General features: G+C 42.4%; 1 protein-coding gene across 1 annotated transcript in view; it reads right to left on the bottom strand.

The window, feature by feature from the left end:
• The window catches only part of PIP4K2A (phosphatidylinositol-5-phosphate 4-kinase type 2 alpha), a 119,322-nt gene extending 100,281 nt beyond the window's left edge, over positions 1-19,041 (bottom strand). The window contains exon 1 of the mRNA XM_075082663.1: positions 18,647-19,041. Coding sequence (XP_074938764.1) covers positions 18,647-18,787 — 141 coding nt within the window. The 5' untranslated portion in view covers positions 18,788-19,041. The remainder of the gene's footprint in view (positions 1-18,646) is intronic.
• Positions 19,042-19,885: the final 844 nt, after the last annotated feature.

Below are 19,885 nucleotides of genomic sequence, written 5' to 3'. Positions count from 1 at the left end.
ACATACAGACATACTTAATGTCCTCTAAATTTCAAATATATTTGGTACCTTTTGCAAAGCTGCCACTAACCTTTACATTTCCAGGCTTCCTGAACCTAAGAAAGCAAGGTGCTAGTGACACCCAACATGAACAAACCATAACTAGCATCCACGATCTGAATTCAAGTATGAAATGTAACACCTATGAAGATAAGAACGAAAGTTCAAGCATTTACCAGTGCTACCTATAAGTATGTTACAGCCAAGCATCAAAATTCTTGTCCAAAAACCTCATTCAAGTCTACTACTCATGGGAGTCATGACATGCACTAATAGCTCTTACAACACCATTGTGTAGGAAATGCTGAAAGGAGGAAGTGTTAAAACCAATCACAAACACTAAAAGTCTTTATGATATAACATCAACATGAGATAAGCTAGTTTGGCCACATCCCAAGAAAGTGGGGGAGTGTTACATCTCCAAAGAACATTTGCACATGCATGCAGCCACAATTCTCTCTGGAGATCTTTGGATGATAGTATTTTATTGTTCTCAGGTATCAGAGAACATCCAGGTTGTTAAAAAAAACAAAAAAAATTGAGGTAGATAGCCATGACTGAAAACTCTTGCAGAAACAATGGTAGAAAGCAAAACAGAAAAAAACCCCGAACCACTCTGGTTCAGGAACAGGTCCAGAATCCTTAGGAAGTATTTGATGCCCATGTCCTGTGTGGAGTCAACTCAACTCTGCAGACACCTCAAGCCCTCACCGAGGCCTGCCATCATTAAAGAAAAGGAAGAGCTAGAATATTTGCACAAAGTGGATGCACCATAACTCATGCATAGCCTAGAATCTGGTCTTGAAAGCACATTAGTACGTAAGTACTGCCAGGTATCAGGTTTGACGTATGGAAGCCTAACAGCATAAGAAAGTAGAAATACTCATTATCAGCATAACTGTTTCAGGCACAAGACGACTTTACTGTACAACACAATGCAGCACTACAGTGTTAATTTTGCTTATCTTCTCTGGCTGTAGCTCTGTGGCCATCTAAGCCAGCTTGACAGTCAGATCCAGCACTTCTACATCTCTTATTTGACAGGCCTTTTGTTGAGCTCAGCTGGTGGAGACCAACCCAACCAGTAGCCAGCAATTAGATCAGCTCAGGCTGCTGGTTTCCAGCCCTTTGCTTCACAGCTGAGTTGAATTACATGGTTTGCCACTTGGCAAGTGGGAACAGTCTCACCTCCTCTTCCCCCCTCTACCAACCTCTTCAATCAGAAAGCAAGCTGGTTCAGCCTATGAACCCAGCAATACAAGAACAAAAAGCACAAAACACAGACTTTTTGCCAGATCAGTCTCTGGTCTTTTAGCACACTGAATTGATTTACTGGATGATCAGACAAATACTAGAGCCAGCATAAACTAAGCAGTAGGAGCCGGACTTCCTTTTATTAAAGCCACAGACACAGTTGAGAGGGGCTTGATCAGACTTATCTATCCCTTTACCTTATACCACAGGTAGTGCTGCTGATCTGCTACAATTTGTACTCATAGGACACAGTTTAGTAGAAAGACCACATAAGAAAAGACAACTTGAATTGAACTTGGGGAGAAACAACTTGAATGTGAAGCATGTTTTTTATTGCAGTGGTAGAGACAAGACACAACAGTCTCTGAACAAAGACAAATTAAAATGGTGTGTTGGGACAACAGTAGATGCAGAAGTTGTTTGGTTGGTTTTTTTTAGTAAGCCAGTTAACTACTAGATTTACCATATAAAACACACAGCAATGCACTGTATCTGTGCAGAAAAGTGTATGTAATTTCAAGTAGACTCCTCTGACATTTTTTGTCAATGTAAATATTATACCTGCTTGCTCAAGACAGCTATAAAGTAATACTGCTGTAAGAGTTTGCAGGTGTACACAACACAAGTGAAGTTAAGACAGAAAAGAATGAGGCTGAAGGGATGCAAGACACTAAACCCAACAGCTTACACCCATCGTGAGGGGGACAGACTCATTGCCCAGCTACTCCCACCAGCCTGCTGGGTAGTTCTGCCTACCCCTTGTTTTGCACTGGCTCTGGTACTCATCAGATCCCACCAGAAATGATTAAGTAGTTTCCTAAAAGTATCTCCTCCTTCCTAAAAAGGACATTTTTCCTGCTGAATTGCAAACTTAAAACAGCTTGGCCAAAGGTACAATACTGAGGACAGTAAAAAAAGGAAGGAAATAGGACCAAGACCAACAACAACTGCTGCTGAAAGGAGGTAAAAGTGAAGGAACATATAAAACTGAACCACAAATTAAACTTACGCCTTCCAAGACTCCTACTGGGAGCATATAGTCAGATTCCCTAAAGACATGCAAACAAGCTAATGTAGCATTACCTATCTGGCAAATTGTTATTCAAAGTAAGCATAAATTGTCCCTGAGGGGAAAGACTTACTAAGACTCCACCCTAGACTGGACAGGGACAAAGCCACAGAGGTCTAAGCGATGCACATCCGAAAATAGAAGAGAGTAGAGTCTAGGCATAGAAAAAATGATGCAATTTCTTTTATTTGAAGAAGACTTTCCAGAGTCTCACATAATGCCAGGAAGGAGCCTCAGAGGACTGAATGAAGTGAATAATTTTCCAATTTCTTGACAAAGATGCAGGAGCACAGTTTACTGAGATTTCTTCACTGCAAAAACCACAGCATTAAAGACCAAATACTAAGATGATTAAGACTAAAACACTAATTTTTAAGTTCAGCAATAGAATTGGTGTCAGTGCCTCCCCCGGGACAAACAAGCATTTCCAAGATCCCCAAAAGCTACTATGGATATGGACTACCTGTATTCCAAAGTGTTTTTTCACAAAACCCCATACAGAGACTACACCTTCATTTCCTTTACACTTTAGTTGGCTAGCATTGCTGCTAAGAAGTCTGAAAAACATTTCCACTAGAAGACTGATATTTAAACTGGTAGTATCAGTCTCATCAGATTTTACTGTTTCTTTTCACGATATAGAAAGTGCTATATTAAGTGTAAAGAGAGGTGAAGCTAATAAGAGACAATCAGACAGAATTTGGTGTCTGTTGCTAGAGGACAACAAGCTCAAGAATAAACCAACTACTCAGAAGTCTGTTGGTAAAGCCTATAGCAGCACAAACTTTAAAAAGCAGCTGACTTAAAGAGGTCTCACTTTTTCTTCTATTGCTCCTCCCCTTGATCATCACCAGAATTAACATTTTTCAAGTTTCAAAGTCACTGGCATCTGCGCAGGGAGAAAAACCACTACATCCCAGGATCTGGTTCATAGCTGGCTTAGACCAAGAGTTAGCCTTTCCTCTGCAGCAAGAAATCACACAACCCAACTAACTCCCTGCATGCTGTCTCACCCACTAACTGCTGCTACCAGTGCTTAAAAAGGCCACGAGGAAAAGCAAGCAATCTTGCTTGTTATTTTAAATGAAAGCAACTCACATTCCATCCCTGTCTTACCTCTGTTCTTCCCTCCCTGTCTCCAGAGAGGATTACTTTTCAGCAGGACATGCAGCTGACCCAGCTGACCGCACAGCCACACTTGTGCTCCTGTGCCCGCAGGAAGGCAAGGTTTCATGCAGGAGCCCACCTTAGCACTGCCATTTGATCACATTTGCTCACTTGGATGATGAAGCCATGCCTTTACTTAACAAATCAGCCAGAAATTGGAGAATCATGACTGTCCTAAAAACATGTAAACCCCCAAACGGAATTCCCCTCTGTCTTAGGACATGCCCTCTTCCACTTCCAGACAGAGAGGGGGAAGGTACAGATTCAGCTTTGGATCTCTGGAAAGTTTCAGGAGCAAAGTCATTACGCTGCAGCTTTACTGGCCTCAGGTTAGTTATTTCGTCCTTCCTGACCTTAAGTACCCCTTGGAGGGGAAAAAAGAAAAAAGAGCTAATAAATAATTGAAATAGTTAATTAGTAAATTAATGTGGAAAGTTAACAAGATTAATTAAACGCCTTCAGTTTCAGTGTTGGAGCTAAATGACAAGGAAAACGTCACTTATGTAAGAAATGTTTATAGTCACACAGGAAATATTTTCTATTTCCAATAAAGCAATGCAACTACTCTGCAGTCATAACCTGGATAAAGATTATTAACAACATTGCAGAGAGTTTCTATTGGTTGTTAGCTTAACTCAGCTTTGAAGCAATCTTACACTATTTTGTTTAATTCAAATTTTTGGTGGCAATTATCTTTCTATTTAGACACCCATGTGACAAGCACCTCTATCTGATCAGTCACCTTGCACGCTTTTAAGAGTGCATTTCACTGCCCGTAACCCGGGCCAGCATGACTAGCCTAGGATCAAAGCTCTAGGCTGGATTTGTTTGACTGCATTTCTATCACTGTATCATTTAACATGCCTTTCCAAGGTAGCTGCAAAACTGTCTGCTCATAGAGGGAGCTGTGAAAGTGGTAGCTGGCACAACAGTGAATCATACCACCTCCACCAGAAGCCCCAGTCAGATTCTCCAGAGCACTTTCCTCCTTGCGTTACTTAAGCAGATATATGTAAATGCACAGGATCAAGGCTTTAGAAAACACTTTACAAACTAATAGGTTAATCAGGCAGAGAATTCAGCTGTTCTGTCCTGGAAGGTATAGTAAAATTCAAAAATAGCAATCTTGACTAGTCTATTTCTAAAAAAATATTAAAAATTGCAAGCTCCCCTTAGTTATGCAGTGGTAGTGCTGTGATTCACAGCACACTGTTTATTTTAGGTTCAAGGAGTCTAAAAGCTGAGCATTTTTATTCCTGGTTTGTCAGGCTTGTTGAAAAAATGGTCTCTGAAGCCTCAGTTTGGAAGAGTCATTACGGCAAAAGGATCACAAACAACATCAAATGCAGAAGGTGGGACTGGATGTTTTTCTCCACTGTACCTCAAGTTCTAAGCTGTTAGATATATCTGAAAGCTTGGCTAAAATTAACTGGAAGTTAGTTTTGTCAGATACCTGCATGTTTTTCAAAGCACAAGCAAGGAGTTTGGCACAAATTGGAGAGAGATTACCGTATGGCACAACTGCATCAACAACAATACTGTAACAAAGTTTAGCATTCCTGGACTAAATATATTTTAACAACCAAGAGATATTTTCATAGTTATCCTTTATGGGTACAGCCTGCAGAATATTTAAAACATTTGGCACATCAAGCACATCATGGGGGGGGAAATGTGACTACCCAGACAACTGCTATTAGCCCATATTTTAATCTGTATGGAAAAAAAACATGGTGCAGAGCAAAGTTTCAGATATACTCCATAATATCTGGAAAGCTGAGTATTTACATTCCTCAGAGCTGCATGTCAGGACCCAGCTAAAGTGACATACAAACCCATACATATAAAGCACGTCTTGTTCTTCAAACTCTTAAGTTGCTTGTGAATATTGATATTTTATACTCTCAGTTTCCAGACCTCTGGCCAGAAGAGGGGTTACAATACTTAAAGCCCTATTCCCTCCAGAATTTTGGATTTTATTTTTTTTTAATCATGTGGTAGGTCAGCTTCCTGGTTATACCAGTACACACATACGCACTTCCCCAGCGCACACTGACATAACTCTTATACAACACTGACATACCACAAGAGTGGGTACAACAACACTGTCCAGAGAAGCATCAGACCAGATGCAATAGCAAATTTCATTCTGAGGCAGGATTTACTTTTCTGTTCAGTGAAATAGGATTAGAAAAATGGAAAAGCTCTCATCAGCATTTCTTAAATGTATGAATTAGCAGAAGAAAAATTAGTGATTTGTTTTGTCAGAAGACTTACGTGCTCTGGGTGTGGGTATTACATACTGATCAGCCTCTAGCAAGGTGGTCAATACCAATGCGAATAAAAGTAGACTAGGGAGTGCTGGGAGAAGATAGCTACAGCAGGGAATCTTGGTTATCAAGTCCATCTTCTGTAGCATCTCTGCCTGACCTCCAAAAGTTATTTTTGGCATTTATGGAATACCTAAGCGGACCTCCTAGGAGTCAAAAACCACAGCTAAAACTACACACGCAGATAGTTAAGATACAATAAGGGGTGTGGTGCCCCCTTCTCCGAATTTCTGTTTACAGGCCCAGCTCACTTAAACAGTCTATCTACACCACTTCTTTCCTAAGAGTCAAATGAGGACTTTAATTTCTAATAGCACATTTCCTCTCTTCACTCTTCTTGTACAATATAAGAGTTTCAGTGTTATTTCTCTTTAGACATTTTGCCTAGCATTGCTGTTCTTGAGATGGCAAAATTCTTTACTACAGCACTATATGCAAAATACTTAATGCTTTCTCAAAGTATTTGAGCAATCAAGTTAAGCTGCCAAGATTTAAACATACCTTTGGAAAAACAGACATGAAAAGAGGAATTGACACACAATAGCTTCTGTGAAAAAGTTGTTTTAGGGTTCAATTCCTTAATCTATCAAGCAAGGGGAAAAATGGCACAAAACATAGCTAGGGTTAATCTGACAAACCAGTTCTGAGCTCAAACTTGCCAGCTAGGAAAGCAATGGTAAGTGGTGGAGAACATGTAACTCAAGGATCACGCTTTACTACCTCAGCTTGCTGTTGTTTCTTCTACCTACTTGAAGGCATAGTGTTAAATTTCATCATTTAAGTGATCCATGCCAGCTTGCACCACTAAAGTCAGTGATCAGTAACAGGTGAAGAAAAGCACAGAAGCCTTTGCAGTAAAAATACTTGTCTTGATGAGCAGCTACACAACTTCCACCTTGACAGCTCTACACAACCAAATTTATGTTCTTTCTTTAATGAAGGGCCTAGGGTTTTGTTTTTTGGTTGGTTTTTTTTTTTAATACAAACACTGCTTGCCATGTCAGAAATTATTTAATCTCCCAAGTTAATTCTTTTCAAAGACTTTGACCAGTAAGTCCAATGTTCATGGAACATTTCAAACTTGCCCCACTTTTTTTTGAGGAACAGGCTACATGTATGTCAAGGCACAGACAATCCAGGTACCTTTGAGTTTTGCTTATCAAGAGGCTAATGTTGGTCAGAATACAAGTTTCACAGAAGAACAAGCAACCTGAAATATTAGTTGTTTGCTTATATGTGACAATCTCCTGGTTGAAATTTTCAGTTCAGAAAAGAGCCCCATGGCACCATAAATAAAAGCAACCAGGCTACTTCAGGTTCAGGTGTTACTTCCCACCAGCTGAGCACAAGGATGTCTACACCCTTGGCCAACTCAACTACAAAAAGTAACACACTGATTTAAACCATTCTACTTTGTAAACAAAGCCTATAAACACAGGCTCCCTTAAACCCCGAGTTTTAAAAAAGTAGTTTTAAAATTACTTTTAGCCTTGCTTTTAAGGTAAACCTATGCACATAGCAACAGCTACTTAAGGGACTGTCTGCCAGCTAGCCATATTTCTACACCCCTTGACTCCCTCTGTTCTTAATAAAGTTAATTTCTGAACTTCTGTTCAGCATTATGCTGCCAAAAGAGTAGTATAGTATCCTACGACAATGCCAAACAGGAAGATTTCTCTGCCCCTAATTAACTCTTAAGTAGATAAACATGTATTTTTACATGCCAAGTGGCTAAGCCATCCTTGTGTCACTCCAGCAGCACAAGGACACCCTCCAAACTACCAGTCATTACATGTACTCTATTGCAGAGTAGTTAGAAATGTGGCTTTGCAGGAAAGAAGAGTCTCTGCATTTATAACTGTGTGGACAAGACCTCAGGTGCATCAACTCCAGATCAGTTAGGAAGAACAAGCCCATTGTAAAGGAGTCACTGCTGTTCACAGCTCAGTGGACCTTCTTCACCTTTCAGGTGATCAACACATCACATAGGAGGAACCACTGCTTTCAGGCTCTTCCAGTAAATTCTTAGGTGCTTTGCCTTTAATTGTGAAAGGAAGTCACGCTCAACCAGAAAACCTTAGGAATTCATTCACAGGAAAATGAAAAAGTTGATGACTTAAATATGAAGGCCTGGGAGATTTCCTCAACAAGATAGGAATATTAAAAATATCCTACCAGATGACACCTTCCAAGGAGATCCTTCCAATATACCTTCTTCTGAAAGACTCAGCAGGTACAAAAATAATGTCTGAAGAGTAATTAGCTTGAAAAGTGAACTAAATACCACTATGAAACACAGATAATTGCTGAACAGGGGGTTGGGGGGGAACCCCCCCCGACAAGTGGCATTGGGAAATGTGGTGAAAGGAAAAAATCCACCCCAACTCCTACCAAGAAAAAGGTGTAGAACACCAGCCTACTAAATGCTCAGTATTTCAATACTGTATTGCTTTGATGTACTGCAACAGAGAGCTGAGGAGGGAAGAGAAGCACAGGATTCTGTGAGCCCAAAGACATCTGAACCCTATTAACATCCCTGAGCCAACACAGCCCAAAGGGCATTGCTCACTCAAATGAAATAACCAGCTACAACTGCCTGCAGCTGTAGGTAGGAAACAGAAAGCAGCATTGTTGAATCAGCTGAAGCCCAAAATAGCAAGAGAAAACTGCTATATCAGGAACTCCCTGCATCCACAGAAATGGGCAAGAGGTTCTGGAAACAGTGGTTGCAGTGCTTTCTGCCTGCAAGCAGGTACATGTGTTTGTTAATAAGCACTAAGATATTGTTTCTGCAAATTAGTTTTACTACTTGTCTTCTGTGGGCTGGGGGAATATCCAAAAAGCTTTTCTTGTTTGTTTGGTTCTGTCCACTGTGCAAGCACAGGAGAAGGCTAGTTCATACATCACAGATTGCAAGTGAGGCATGAGTCAGACTGAAAACTCACTAATCCGATGATTCTGCTTAAGACCTAAAAGAATAATTATGACAGAAAATTTCACTTCAATCCTCCTCTGCTACCCTTATCATCACGGGGGGGGAACAGTACAAGCAGCAGGGAAACCCTAGTTTGCATCAGCCTCAAGATGCTGCACAAGAGGGTGGTGCTGAGCTGCAGCACCTCACCAAGCATCTGACACTGCATTTCAATTTGAGTGAGTCATTTCTGAATCCTCCAACTGCAAGTTTGTGGTGACTGAGGAGGAGGAGATTGGGTATGGGCTTTCCAGTGAAGTCAGCTTGTTTGAGACTGCTATCTTTCCCAGAAAGACAACCAGCTCTTTTGAATAGCCAGCTGAGACAGAATGTGTTGATAAGTACTTCCTCTTCAAGGACCTACTGTAAAAATAATTTTATTTCAAGTATAAGCCTTTAAATATTATCACTACTTGGACCAAGCAGTTTCAGATATGTAGTTTATGAATCAAGAATTGATTTGCATACCATCTTTAAAACTGGAGTAATATATCTTTATATAGGCTGTTTGGGTAAGTCTGGAAGAGATCATATTTTTCTTTCAGGATTGGAAAAGGTGCACAAAAACCCCTAGAAACAACGTATTACATAAGAACAAACTCCAGAAGAGATCTACCCAAACAGAATCTTAGTGATTGTTTGCATTATTTGCAAAAGAAAATCATGCAATACTTCATGAAAAAGGGATACTCAATTAAAGAGGCACAAATTTTAGAACCATTACGCTGAATGCAAGTGTTTGTGCCACTGTTCTCAGAATTACAGAAGTCAAAAGTAACCTTGTCTACCATTAGGCCTTTATTAAAAAATAAATAAGCAAAAAGCAGTATTAGATTTTGAAGTTATGATCCTAAACTAAAAATAAAACTAGATATCCTATTTATGCTTTCTCCATTTTTGGTATTTTGCAATTTGGTCTCCCAAAACTGGCTCTACGTTCAGATCAAAATACAAAAAGTCAGAAAGACTGAAGCAGGAAGCTCAGATATTAGCATCCTTGCTTTTGTTATGTCAGTCTTCCAATTGTTGCTCAGCTGCAGGCAACCACAATAGATCAGGTTGACCTGATGTAAAGGCCCTGACAATTACATACTCTGTATGTAAGCTCAGTATTTCTCTGAGCTCTTCTAGAAAAGTTTTCTGTTATTACCACCCAGAAGCCAATGCACGATGAGGGCCACACCACACCATAACATCAATAAATACTCTCTAACTACAAACAACTTACATGGCTGAGAACACAAGTACACTGAACAAATAACACAGCCAGCAATATCACAACATCAGAACCTGCTGGACCAATAATGGTTTTGGTACCCAAATGATCTAGCAAGGCTCTACAAAACACTGGGCAACACAGTCAAAGCAGAACTAAACTCTGCAAAACAGCTTTAAGTGTACTTTGCAACAGGACATGCCACAGATGAAGGGCATTATATCAGAACTACTAGTTTAATAACAGAATTATTGAGGCTTGGCACCACAAGCTAATCAGATATTGCCTAGTTTCAGTTCTGTATAATAAATTAATTACTAAGCTGCTTTCTTTTGACTGGTCTTAGGCCAAAGTTGGGTATTTTCCTCTCTCCCTCCTCCAAAAAAAAAGGATAGCAACTGCTACAGCCACAGGCTTGATATCCTACAAGAAAACATTTAAGGTAGCATTCTCAAGAATAACTATTGTTTAGAAGGTCTTCCAAATATTGGCACTTACTTCTAAACTGCAACTTCAAAAATTTCAGCCCCTAGAATGCCATTATAAATTTTCTGAAGACATTTACTCTCTACCTGGATAGGCAAATTATGATATTAGATGGTTCAGCATGTTCCAAAGACTTAAGACTGAAGGCCTGACCAGAAGCCAACAGGTACAATATAAAACAGGTCCATCTCTTACAAAATACATGATTATTTCAAAAGGTTAAAATAGTTGAGAAAGGTGTCTCTGTTGAAAGTGCAGAATCCACAGGGATAGATCTCTACTTGAGTGGTTTACACTATGGGCAACATTATAACCCCAGGCTACCAAATATAAAATTGAGCTGGTCACACCAGAGCTCTCCAAGTTCCTCCAACTGTCCTAAGCAACTATAAAAACCCACCTTAAAGTAGACATACATCAGTCTCCTCCCTCCATTCTCCCTGCAGCGTGGTTGCAGCTCCTCCTTTAAGCTGGGACTGAAATCTGAGGATATGGCCTGTTCTGGTATAAAAACCATACCTACCCTATTCACTTTTCTGCATTAGTTTTCCCTCTAGTGCATCTCCCCAAATGAAATCACCACAGGATCAGATCTGTGCCAGAAGAGTGGAAACAAGTCCAGCAGCCCCAGCATTAGCTGGCTTATGTACTATGGAGGCTGTGGTTTGACTAACCTTACGCTAGCATGAACTGGCACTTCCTTACAAATAAGTTATTTCCCATCTTTTCTGCTTTTGCACCAACTCCATGTTCTTTGTGCTGGCACAGCTGTCTGCATGGCTGGACGATGAACTTCAGTGAATTATGGTCCATCTAAAAACTCAAAATGCATTATTTTTGCTGGATTATTACTTTGGAGCTGGGTAATTACTGATAAGGAAAACATATATGGCTGAACTTCTTAACCAGGAAGATTGGAATGGTAGAGGCTTGATTGATAAAATGAAACACAGCAATAGCAGAGTTGGGAGAGGTGAGAGAGCATATGACTGAGACACCAAGAGGGAGACTGGGGAAAGTGAAAGATTAAATCAGTCCTACAGGTCTCAGCCTCACCAAGGAACTCCACAGGCTTTCTAATAATGCCACATAAGGGAATGTGATTTTTTCAGTTTTGTCTTATAATCTAAAGGGATCATACATATACTCACAGCTGTGTTAATATTAAGGTTGCCTTGGGAACTTACAATGCACACAAAAGAGCTGGATTAAACTAATTACCTTGCCTCAGTACACAAGGTAGTTGTTCAGCAAGTCTGATGAAAAATAAGTACTCTAAAAGGTGCATGGCCATAAGTATTTCTACTGCAAACTATTCAACCCCACTCCTTGAAGATAAAGCTAATGTTTTCTTTTCAGTTTGTCACATCCATCACTACAGCATTCAGCTACTTCAAACAATTTTCACAACACCCTTCTTAAGCAATCTCTCAACACAAAACTAATTAACTTATTATAGAACAGCCCAGGCTCTACAGGAAGATCATAAGGCAGATGTTCGCATAGCAAGCCACATGCGAGAAGTTACCATCTCAACAATTCAAAGCTAACCCATTTCACCACATACAGGGATACAGACCATGAGAACTTAACAAGATTTGTCATTACCATCCCATAGCTGAGGCAGCAATTTCTTAGACTGCCTCAGCTGTTTTGCTAAGTGCAAACATGTGCTTTACCAACAGTGAAAATGAGGAAGAGAACTCAGGACTTTTGTTAGACATGTATCTAGTAAGCATCGAGTATAAAAAGTGGGAAAACATGGAAATAGGCCTTGGGAGTAAACAAAGTAATGAATTCATACTGAAGTCCATTACCCACAACAGCAGTCATACTCACTTAGAAGTCAGGAGAAAATGAAGATGAACATGTACTTCCTTCGAGCCTTTAAAACCCCATAGTTCAAAGATGACTAACCTTTCAACATGTCAAGCTATCTGTAAGCCAACATGACTACAGCTCTGAGCACTTAGCTCTGGCAAGATTACACTGAAGTTCTGTAAATAATAGGTAGTTTCACCTTACTCTAGAGTTGTCATGAAGCTGCATAACATACAGCTAGCCTATGGAACCCTATGGCACAAGATGTTTTCAAGGAAGAACAGAAAACAGGACTGTACAGCAGGAACTGCATAACGGGGTGAGTCAGTTATATTAAACAAAGTTTGTCACCCTGAAACTCCAGGAGGAAAAACAAACATCTACCAGGCTCTGGCCAATAGGCATAATGCAAGCATCTGCTTTAACAAACAAGGAATTTGAAAATAATCCCCTAGAGACTCTTTAAGGTATCTGGCACAGGATACTCAAATAAGATGACTAAGTTGAGTCAGCAAAGCAAATTTGTGCCACCTGTTTGCTTCACTGAAAGTTGTCCAGCCCTCCCTGCTGTGGTTAATGAACTTGTTTCAAAAACCTATTGGCAAAAAACCCATCCTAGCCTTTGCAGCACCTCATCTTGTAGGGCAGAAGAAACTACTGACAGCAGTTTCAAAGCAGTTTCTGAGCTCTTTTCATAGCCCTTCCCGTCTCTTCCCTAATAGAAGCTATTGTATGAGTCCCTTTCAGTAGTTCAGAGAAGGGCATGAAACATCACTCCCATCTTTACTTCATGCAGGAATGTTTACTACCTTTATCCCAACCAAAATAAATATTTACAATTTGTATTTTTACTAGTCCATCCACTTAGTTGCAAAAACAGTATCAAATTAACTTCTGCAGTACACAGAGCCTGACACCCAAAAAAGAACCAAGTTTTCAATAAATAGCTCTTCCTGTTCTACTTCCTTGTATATACAAACATCTGGGCTGAGTGCCCAGCTGACTTTATTTTAAAATAGTTTTAATTGCTTTATTATCTGCTGTGCTGTAATCAATGCTTTTTAATATGTTGTTTCTTCCTGCTTCTTCGAAAGAGCCTTCTCCCATGCAGTCTACCACTACCTCCGTTAAACAATTAATAAGGCTTGTTTTTTCCAAGGTCACAGTTATGAATCTCAAGTTAACTCTAAGATCAGTAACTTTAGTTTTGTCTCACTCATTTTGAAAAGCCACTTAGGGCACAATTGCAGTAGTGGTATTCTGCATTAAATACCCAACTAGCAACACAGCTGACAACACAACTGACAAGTAGCCCTCCCCATCTCAAGACTGTTTCCAACCAACCTGTTGTGCTGACAGCCAATGCCATGAGTCAACATGATGATAGTTCCATATCCTCAGGGTTTCACTAGTCTCATTATCATTTAAGAGGATCGTAAAAATAGACTCAGAAGTTATCAACTCCCATAACTTATGAAGATAAACTGCTAGTAGTAAGTGCTGTGTTTGTTTTCATGGATTCTGCCCCCCTCCCCCCCTTAAAGGAAACTGATCATAAACGTAAGTCAGTAGCTTTTATTCCAGAGGGCATAACCTCACTTTTATTATTTTAGGCTTCATCTTTCTAATGATCTACTCAATAAGCTCTTCTCAGTGTCATTTTCCTAAATGTACAACATTTCAGGATAGGAAGTTCTTGGGAGAGAGGCTAGGTAAGTCAGTGTTCAGAAACTTGATTTATGCCACAAACAGAGGGTGCACATTTACCTAACAAGCTCTCCAGTGCCATGTTAAAACATACGGACTGGCATGAATAAGTGAGCTATTTGTGTATTTGTCTGGATAAGAGTTTGTAACAGGAAATAAGTGTTAGCTAAGAAAAAACCCCAAACTGAAAACTGACAAGAACACAGACATTTTATAGCTTTCTGTAGAGATACAGAAGCTTTTCTAACATGACCAAATATATCCTAGTATGTATGAGGGGGAAGATGCATTTACTTGTCACACTTTTTTTCCTCCCCACTTCTAACTAACGGTGAATGAATCCAGGAGTTACACTGGCTGACAGAGGAGTCCCACAGCTCTCACGCCTTTTAATATTCTGTCCTGGTGCTGTTCCACTTTTGTTAAAAACATCAAGCCAGATTACAGCCGAGAGTGCAGCAGCATCAGGCCCCCAGTGCCTCCCGTGAGCAGCTGAAGGAGGTCGGAGTTTATTATCTGTTGAATTCTTCACCACTGAAAGTACGCTCTTTCTGATGTACTCTGCAATATGCTGGGGGGGTAAAAACAGTCATTTGATCCATGTATTCTTATTGTTCCACTGCCTTATTAGGCAGCAAGTGCCATTGAGAAGTCAGGCACTGCTAGACTTTTAGATCAGCTTGTAATCATCCAAGAAACAGATGGTAATTACAGATTCCAAGGGCTTGGCCAGGGGGTGGGGGTGTTTGGTTTCGGCTGCATTTTTTAAACTTGTACAATACACTAAGATTCATTAGACATTCATTCTCTTCTCCTAAATTTATTTCATTTAATGGTTGACACAGTAGGTGAGGTCTCCAGCAGTCCATTCTTTACCTCAACATGAGTTACAAAAAAAAACCCCCACTTCTGTTAATTTTCTTCCATCTTTGAGGGAAATGTTTTGAAGGGCCTATGCCTACTTCTCTACAAATTCCCAGCTTTCCTAACAAGCTTCTAGCAGAAGCATGCAGCCAACACGAGCAAGAGCAGACTCACCATGACTGTGCCTGGGACACTCAGAGGCCGCAGAAACACAGAATGCCTGGCTTTCATTTTTGGCACAGAAGACAAGGAAGGAACAATTACTTCCAAAAGCATTAGGCAAAGAGTTACATGCCACTTTCCTTCCCTTTCCTCCTCCCCACAGTTATTGGAAATCCACCAGCAGCAGCAATACGAAGGTAAGAATAAGTGTATTATTTACCACATCAATTGTAAATGAAATATTACAATTATGTTAACTAGCTAAAAATATAGCTTTAAGTCATACTAACCACTGAATTTAAGTATTTGTTTCAGTAGCACAGTCAGATTATCTTTGATACCGGGTAAAAGATCGAGATAAGATCAACTCTTAATGATGCAGATGCCTGCAAGATCCAAGTGCACCAACAATTAGTCTTTGCTGTCACAAGTCATCATTATTATAATCTCATCTACAAAATGGGATACAGTTGCTTTCCCTTTCACTTAGCAGAACGTTTAATTTAACAGCGTATTTCAGCATACCAAGAAATTAATTTACAGCTCTGAATGCAAGCATATGCTTTCTTGCTTCTTAGTATATTTGGGTGATTATTACATGTTTTTCGCTCACATGCCCTTCTACATTACTACTGAATTTGACCGCATTACGAAGCAGGATTTTGTATAGGTATCTCTTGACTTTAACTAAACAAGAACTGGGACCACCAAAGCAATCTGCTTAACAGTTTCTTGGATAGAGGGAGGTGGGGAGGGTAATGTATAAGAACCCTGAGTAACAGACACCACCTTGCAGACTTTTCTCCCATTAAGAATTCACAGCTTAGATCTAAGCCCTCTGCTCTGTGACACCAATGCTCAAGATCTCCCTTTATAGAGCCACGTTTCCTCCTAGGGCAGGAGAGTTAAGAGAACAGTTCTTGTGACTTTTTCCTTAGATGGAGCTTCTTCATGGATTCAATTTAAGATCTGAAAATCCTCCAAAACTCAACTATCAAGTACAGCAGTATTTTGGCCCCAAGATCAAAAAGTTAAAAAGCCTGCAAAAAATCTACGCTTTTCCCTTTTTATCTTCACCAAGTGCTTCCTTCCAATATATGCCACATCCTGTCAGAAATGTGGGAACCACATCTCAGCTTCAATGTTTCAATACATATTTATTCCCCAAGACAGTAAGACTCAGACTGCTATTGTCTTGTTAATTGATATGCACCACACTGGAAGCAGTCTTAAATATGATTTTTTCAGATGACTGCTATGTTCTAAGCTTATTTAATTACTATCATCATGAACTACAACCTGTGCTTATTTCCCAGTCTAACCTTTGCTTATGATTTCTGTTTATTCTGCTATGAAACCTAATGATCCTTAATCCCTGTTCTTAATGAATCTACACACAACTTCTACGTCTCCCATGAGAAATTCTTATTTGTGATAAGAGTCTAACCACACTGAACACTTACTTTCATTTGCTGGACAGAGCCACATAAAGCATTACAAACTGACCGGGTAAGCATCTAACAGAGGAGTCTGCAACACTTCAGTGCTGCATTCTTGGCTAAAAAGAGATGTTTACATTTGGACACATCAAGTTAACTTTTTTCATGCTCTCTCAGAGATTTTGCTTCTATGGGGCTCAATGCATTAGTCACAACTACAATTTGCAACAGGGTAAAGAACTGGAAGAATATCTGCAGAATGTGCATCAGATACACCTACAACCATCATCTTCACATGAACATGAAGCTGCATTTCTCTGAGCCTGTTGTATTGCTGAGCTTGCTCTTTGAGCCCCCGCTCAAAGGACTGAAAGAATTTTAGTTTACAATTCTTAATTTTATGTCCATGAACCAGTACATTTCTTTATCACATTTTCTAATGGGAACAGCTACGTACACCACAGTACACGATCACAGAAGTCACATACAGTATTGTATTTGTCACTATTTACTTTGTTGTGTGTACTGGAGAGGTCTTTCTTCTGAAAGTAGTGGTTTTTCCAGTATGAACGCATGTAGCAACAAGCTGTTGCAACAGGAAGATCTGTTCTCAGAGATCTTCTCCCTCTCTCTCCCCAGGGAGACTGCCGATAGCTAGAGCACTGCCATTCAGTAAGTGTGTCTCACCCTGTAATTACCAGCTTGCTTTCCTTCATTAAGGAGGCCTGTTTGGGAATTTTTCTACAAATAATGCCAGCCACTAAAGAAGCAGCAAAAGAAACTTATGTATTTGAAAGCCCAATTCTGCAAACAGCATATCATGCACTTCCACTACTAGAGATCTTTTTGCTTTGTAGATAAATACCTAGTTTCTTATCAGTCCATGACATAGGATGTGACTGCTTACCACTGCCCTACAGAAAACTTGAAATCCTTTGTCACCGTTTCCTACGGACTCACAGGGCTATCTTACACAGACCGTTCATCCTCACTAGAGCTCCTCCTCCGTCATCCGTACCATATTGGTACGTACAGTTAAAGCATTTCCCCCAGACCATCACTTCTGGCACCCTGCTGCTTAACACAGACCTAACTGTGCTTAGCCTTGATGCTCAGCCCCCAGGCTTTAGGCAAAAACTACCAAAACATACACAAAAGAAAGTGCCTCACAGGATCTGGATGCGTAGGAAACAAAAGGAATGCCTAGTTAATGCTACAGATTGCTTTGCCTGTTTCATAAAGCTGTTACAAAATTTGTGGTCTGATCTCAAATTGCACACTGGCAGTTATCCTTACGAGCCCTTAAGCGGCAACAAGAAGTAACCCGCATCAGCCCCACGTTCAGACTTTACACCAGCAAGAGAAGAGAACAAGTTTTTGGCTTAACTGCCCCGATACCTGATTTTCGGTGATCTTTGGGCTCTACACTTTTAACCTGCCACGGTAGCTATTTAAAGATGTAAAGCTGCTACTTGAGCCTCATAATGCCCACACCATGTGACATCTTTACCAGGCTCCTAATTTTAACGCTGAACAGCAGCGGTTCAACGTTACTGCACCCGGTACGGGGACTCTTTTGAAGCCAGAGCAGCCCCATCCTCCGCAGGGTGATATAGCACTCCGCAAATGTTGCAATTCTGCTGCTTTACCACAACAAAAACCGGCCCTCCTCCCCTCCCCCAAGCGCACAAAACCGTCAAGAGACACTTGCTCAAGCAAACTGCGCGGAAGAGGGTAAAAACTTCGCTAGTTAAACGCTAATAACCGGCTATTTTTCCTTCGACCGCAGTACGTTTATGCGACGCCCGCCCGCGGGCGGCGGCCGGAGCGGAGCGGCTCGGCGCGGCTACGGCTCCGCTCGCAGCACCGTCCCCCCACGGGCACCACCCGTGGGTTGTTCGAGGAGCGGAACCGCGGATCGAGAGAACACGGGCTACCGCAGGCACGCCGCGGCCCCGCACCGCCGCCCCCGCCCGCACCCACCGCGCCCGGTAACGCGGTCCCGGGCCCTCCCCACACACACAACCCCGCCGGGGCGGAGGGCGACAACCGGCGGCACGTGCCCTCCGCTCCCGCAGCCCCCGGTGGGGGGTCGGCGGGGTCGGTCGCGACGCTTACCGAGTGGTTGACCCCCCACATGAGGACGCTGAGCAGTGGGTCGCTAGCCCGGAACAACTTCACTTTTTGGGCCACGAAGTGCTTTTTCTTGGTCTTGGTTTTACTCGCCATGACGGGCACGATGCTGCTGGGGGCCGCCATGGCGCAGCCGGCGGCGGGGGGGGGGGCGGGGGGGGAAGAGAAGCGGCGTGAAGGAGGGAGGGAGCGCGGGCGGGAGACAACGGCCGGGGCGAGTCAGCGAGTCAGCGCCCCAGCCCCGCGGGCAGGCGGCCGGCGGCGGCGGCGCGATGGCAGCCGCGGGATGCCGCGCGCATCCCGGCCAGGCCGCCGGTGCCGCGCGCTGAAATGGCCCCGCTCGCGCGCCGCGGCCCCGCCCCCCACCCCACCCCCACCCGCGGGGGAGCCACCGCCCGCCACGCACCGCGCCGCCGCGCCCCGCCCCCGCGGCCGGCGCGGGAACGCCGGCGGAGGTTCGTTTTCCTGCCGCCCCACCGCGCATGCTCCGCGTGTCCGCGGACACCCCTCGCGGGTTCGCGCCTGCGCGGGCGCTGCGGGAGAGCTGGAGGCTGGAGGGCGGCGGGGAAGGGAGGAAAGAGGCTGAGGGCAGTGGCGGGGTCGGGCGTGGGGTGAGGGGGGTCTCGTCGCTGAGAGGAGAGGGGCCTTTGGCGACCAACCCCAGCGCCTGGCGGGGGAGGAAGGCGTTGCTCGTCCCCTGCCCGGTGCCCCGCCCTCACACTCATCTCCAAGTCCTCTAGGAAGCAAAACCTACCATCGTCCTTATCTTTATCTAACTAAGCACACATAGCGTTACTTTGTGCAGCTCTTGTAATAGGCGCCGAAGTTTCCAGGTCCCCTCCCTTAAAGACACCTCCGGGGGCGAGAAGGACACTGAGGCAGGACTTTGCCAGCTGCTCCTGACCTAGCTGCAATCAGCAGAGCTATTTGTTTCAGCCAGCATACAGCAAATTCTGAAAACTCAGCCTGCTGCAAAAGCATTGCACCCCTATAAACTACACGCCTCTACTAGTACCCAGAGGAAAAAAAAAAACAAAAAACCACACAAAACCCTGCTTCTTCGCTACCTCTATGGCTGCAGAGGATGCGGTGGTAGCTGGTAGATAACATCCTGCAAAGGCACATCTGCCCGACTCAGAAACATTGTACACAAAAAACACTTTCCTCCGCTGTTTAACAAGGAGCCTTAATGACAACTGCAGTCACTGTTCAGGGTCAATACAC

The sequence above is a fragment of the Phalacrocorax aristotelis genome, chromosome 2 (genome assembly GCF_949628215.1).
Source record: "Phalacrocorax aristotelis chromosome 2, bGulAri2.1, whole genome shotgun sequence".
Lineage (NCBI taxonomy): Eukaryota > Metazoa > Chordata > Aves > Suliformes > Phalacrocoracidae > Phalacrocorax > Phalacrocorax aristotelis.
This window is presented reverse-complemented; position numbering and strand designations above follow the sequence as displayed.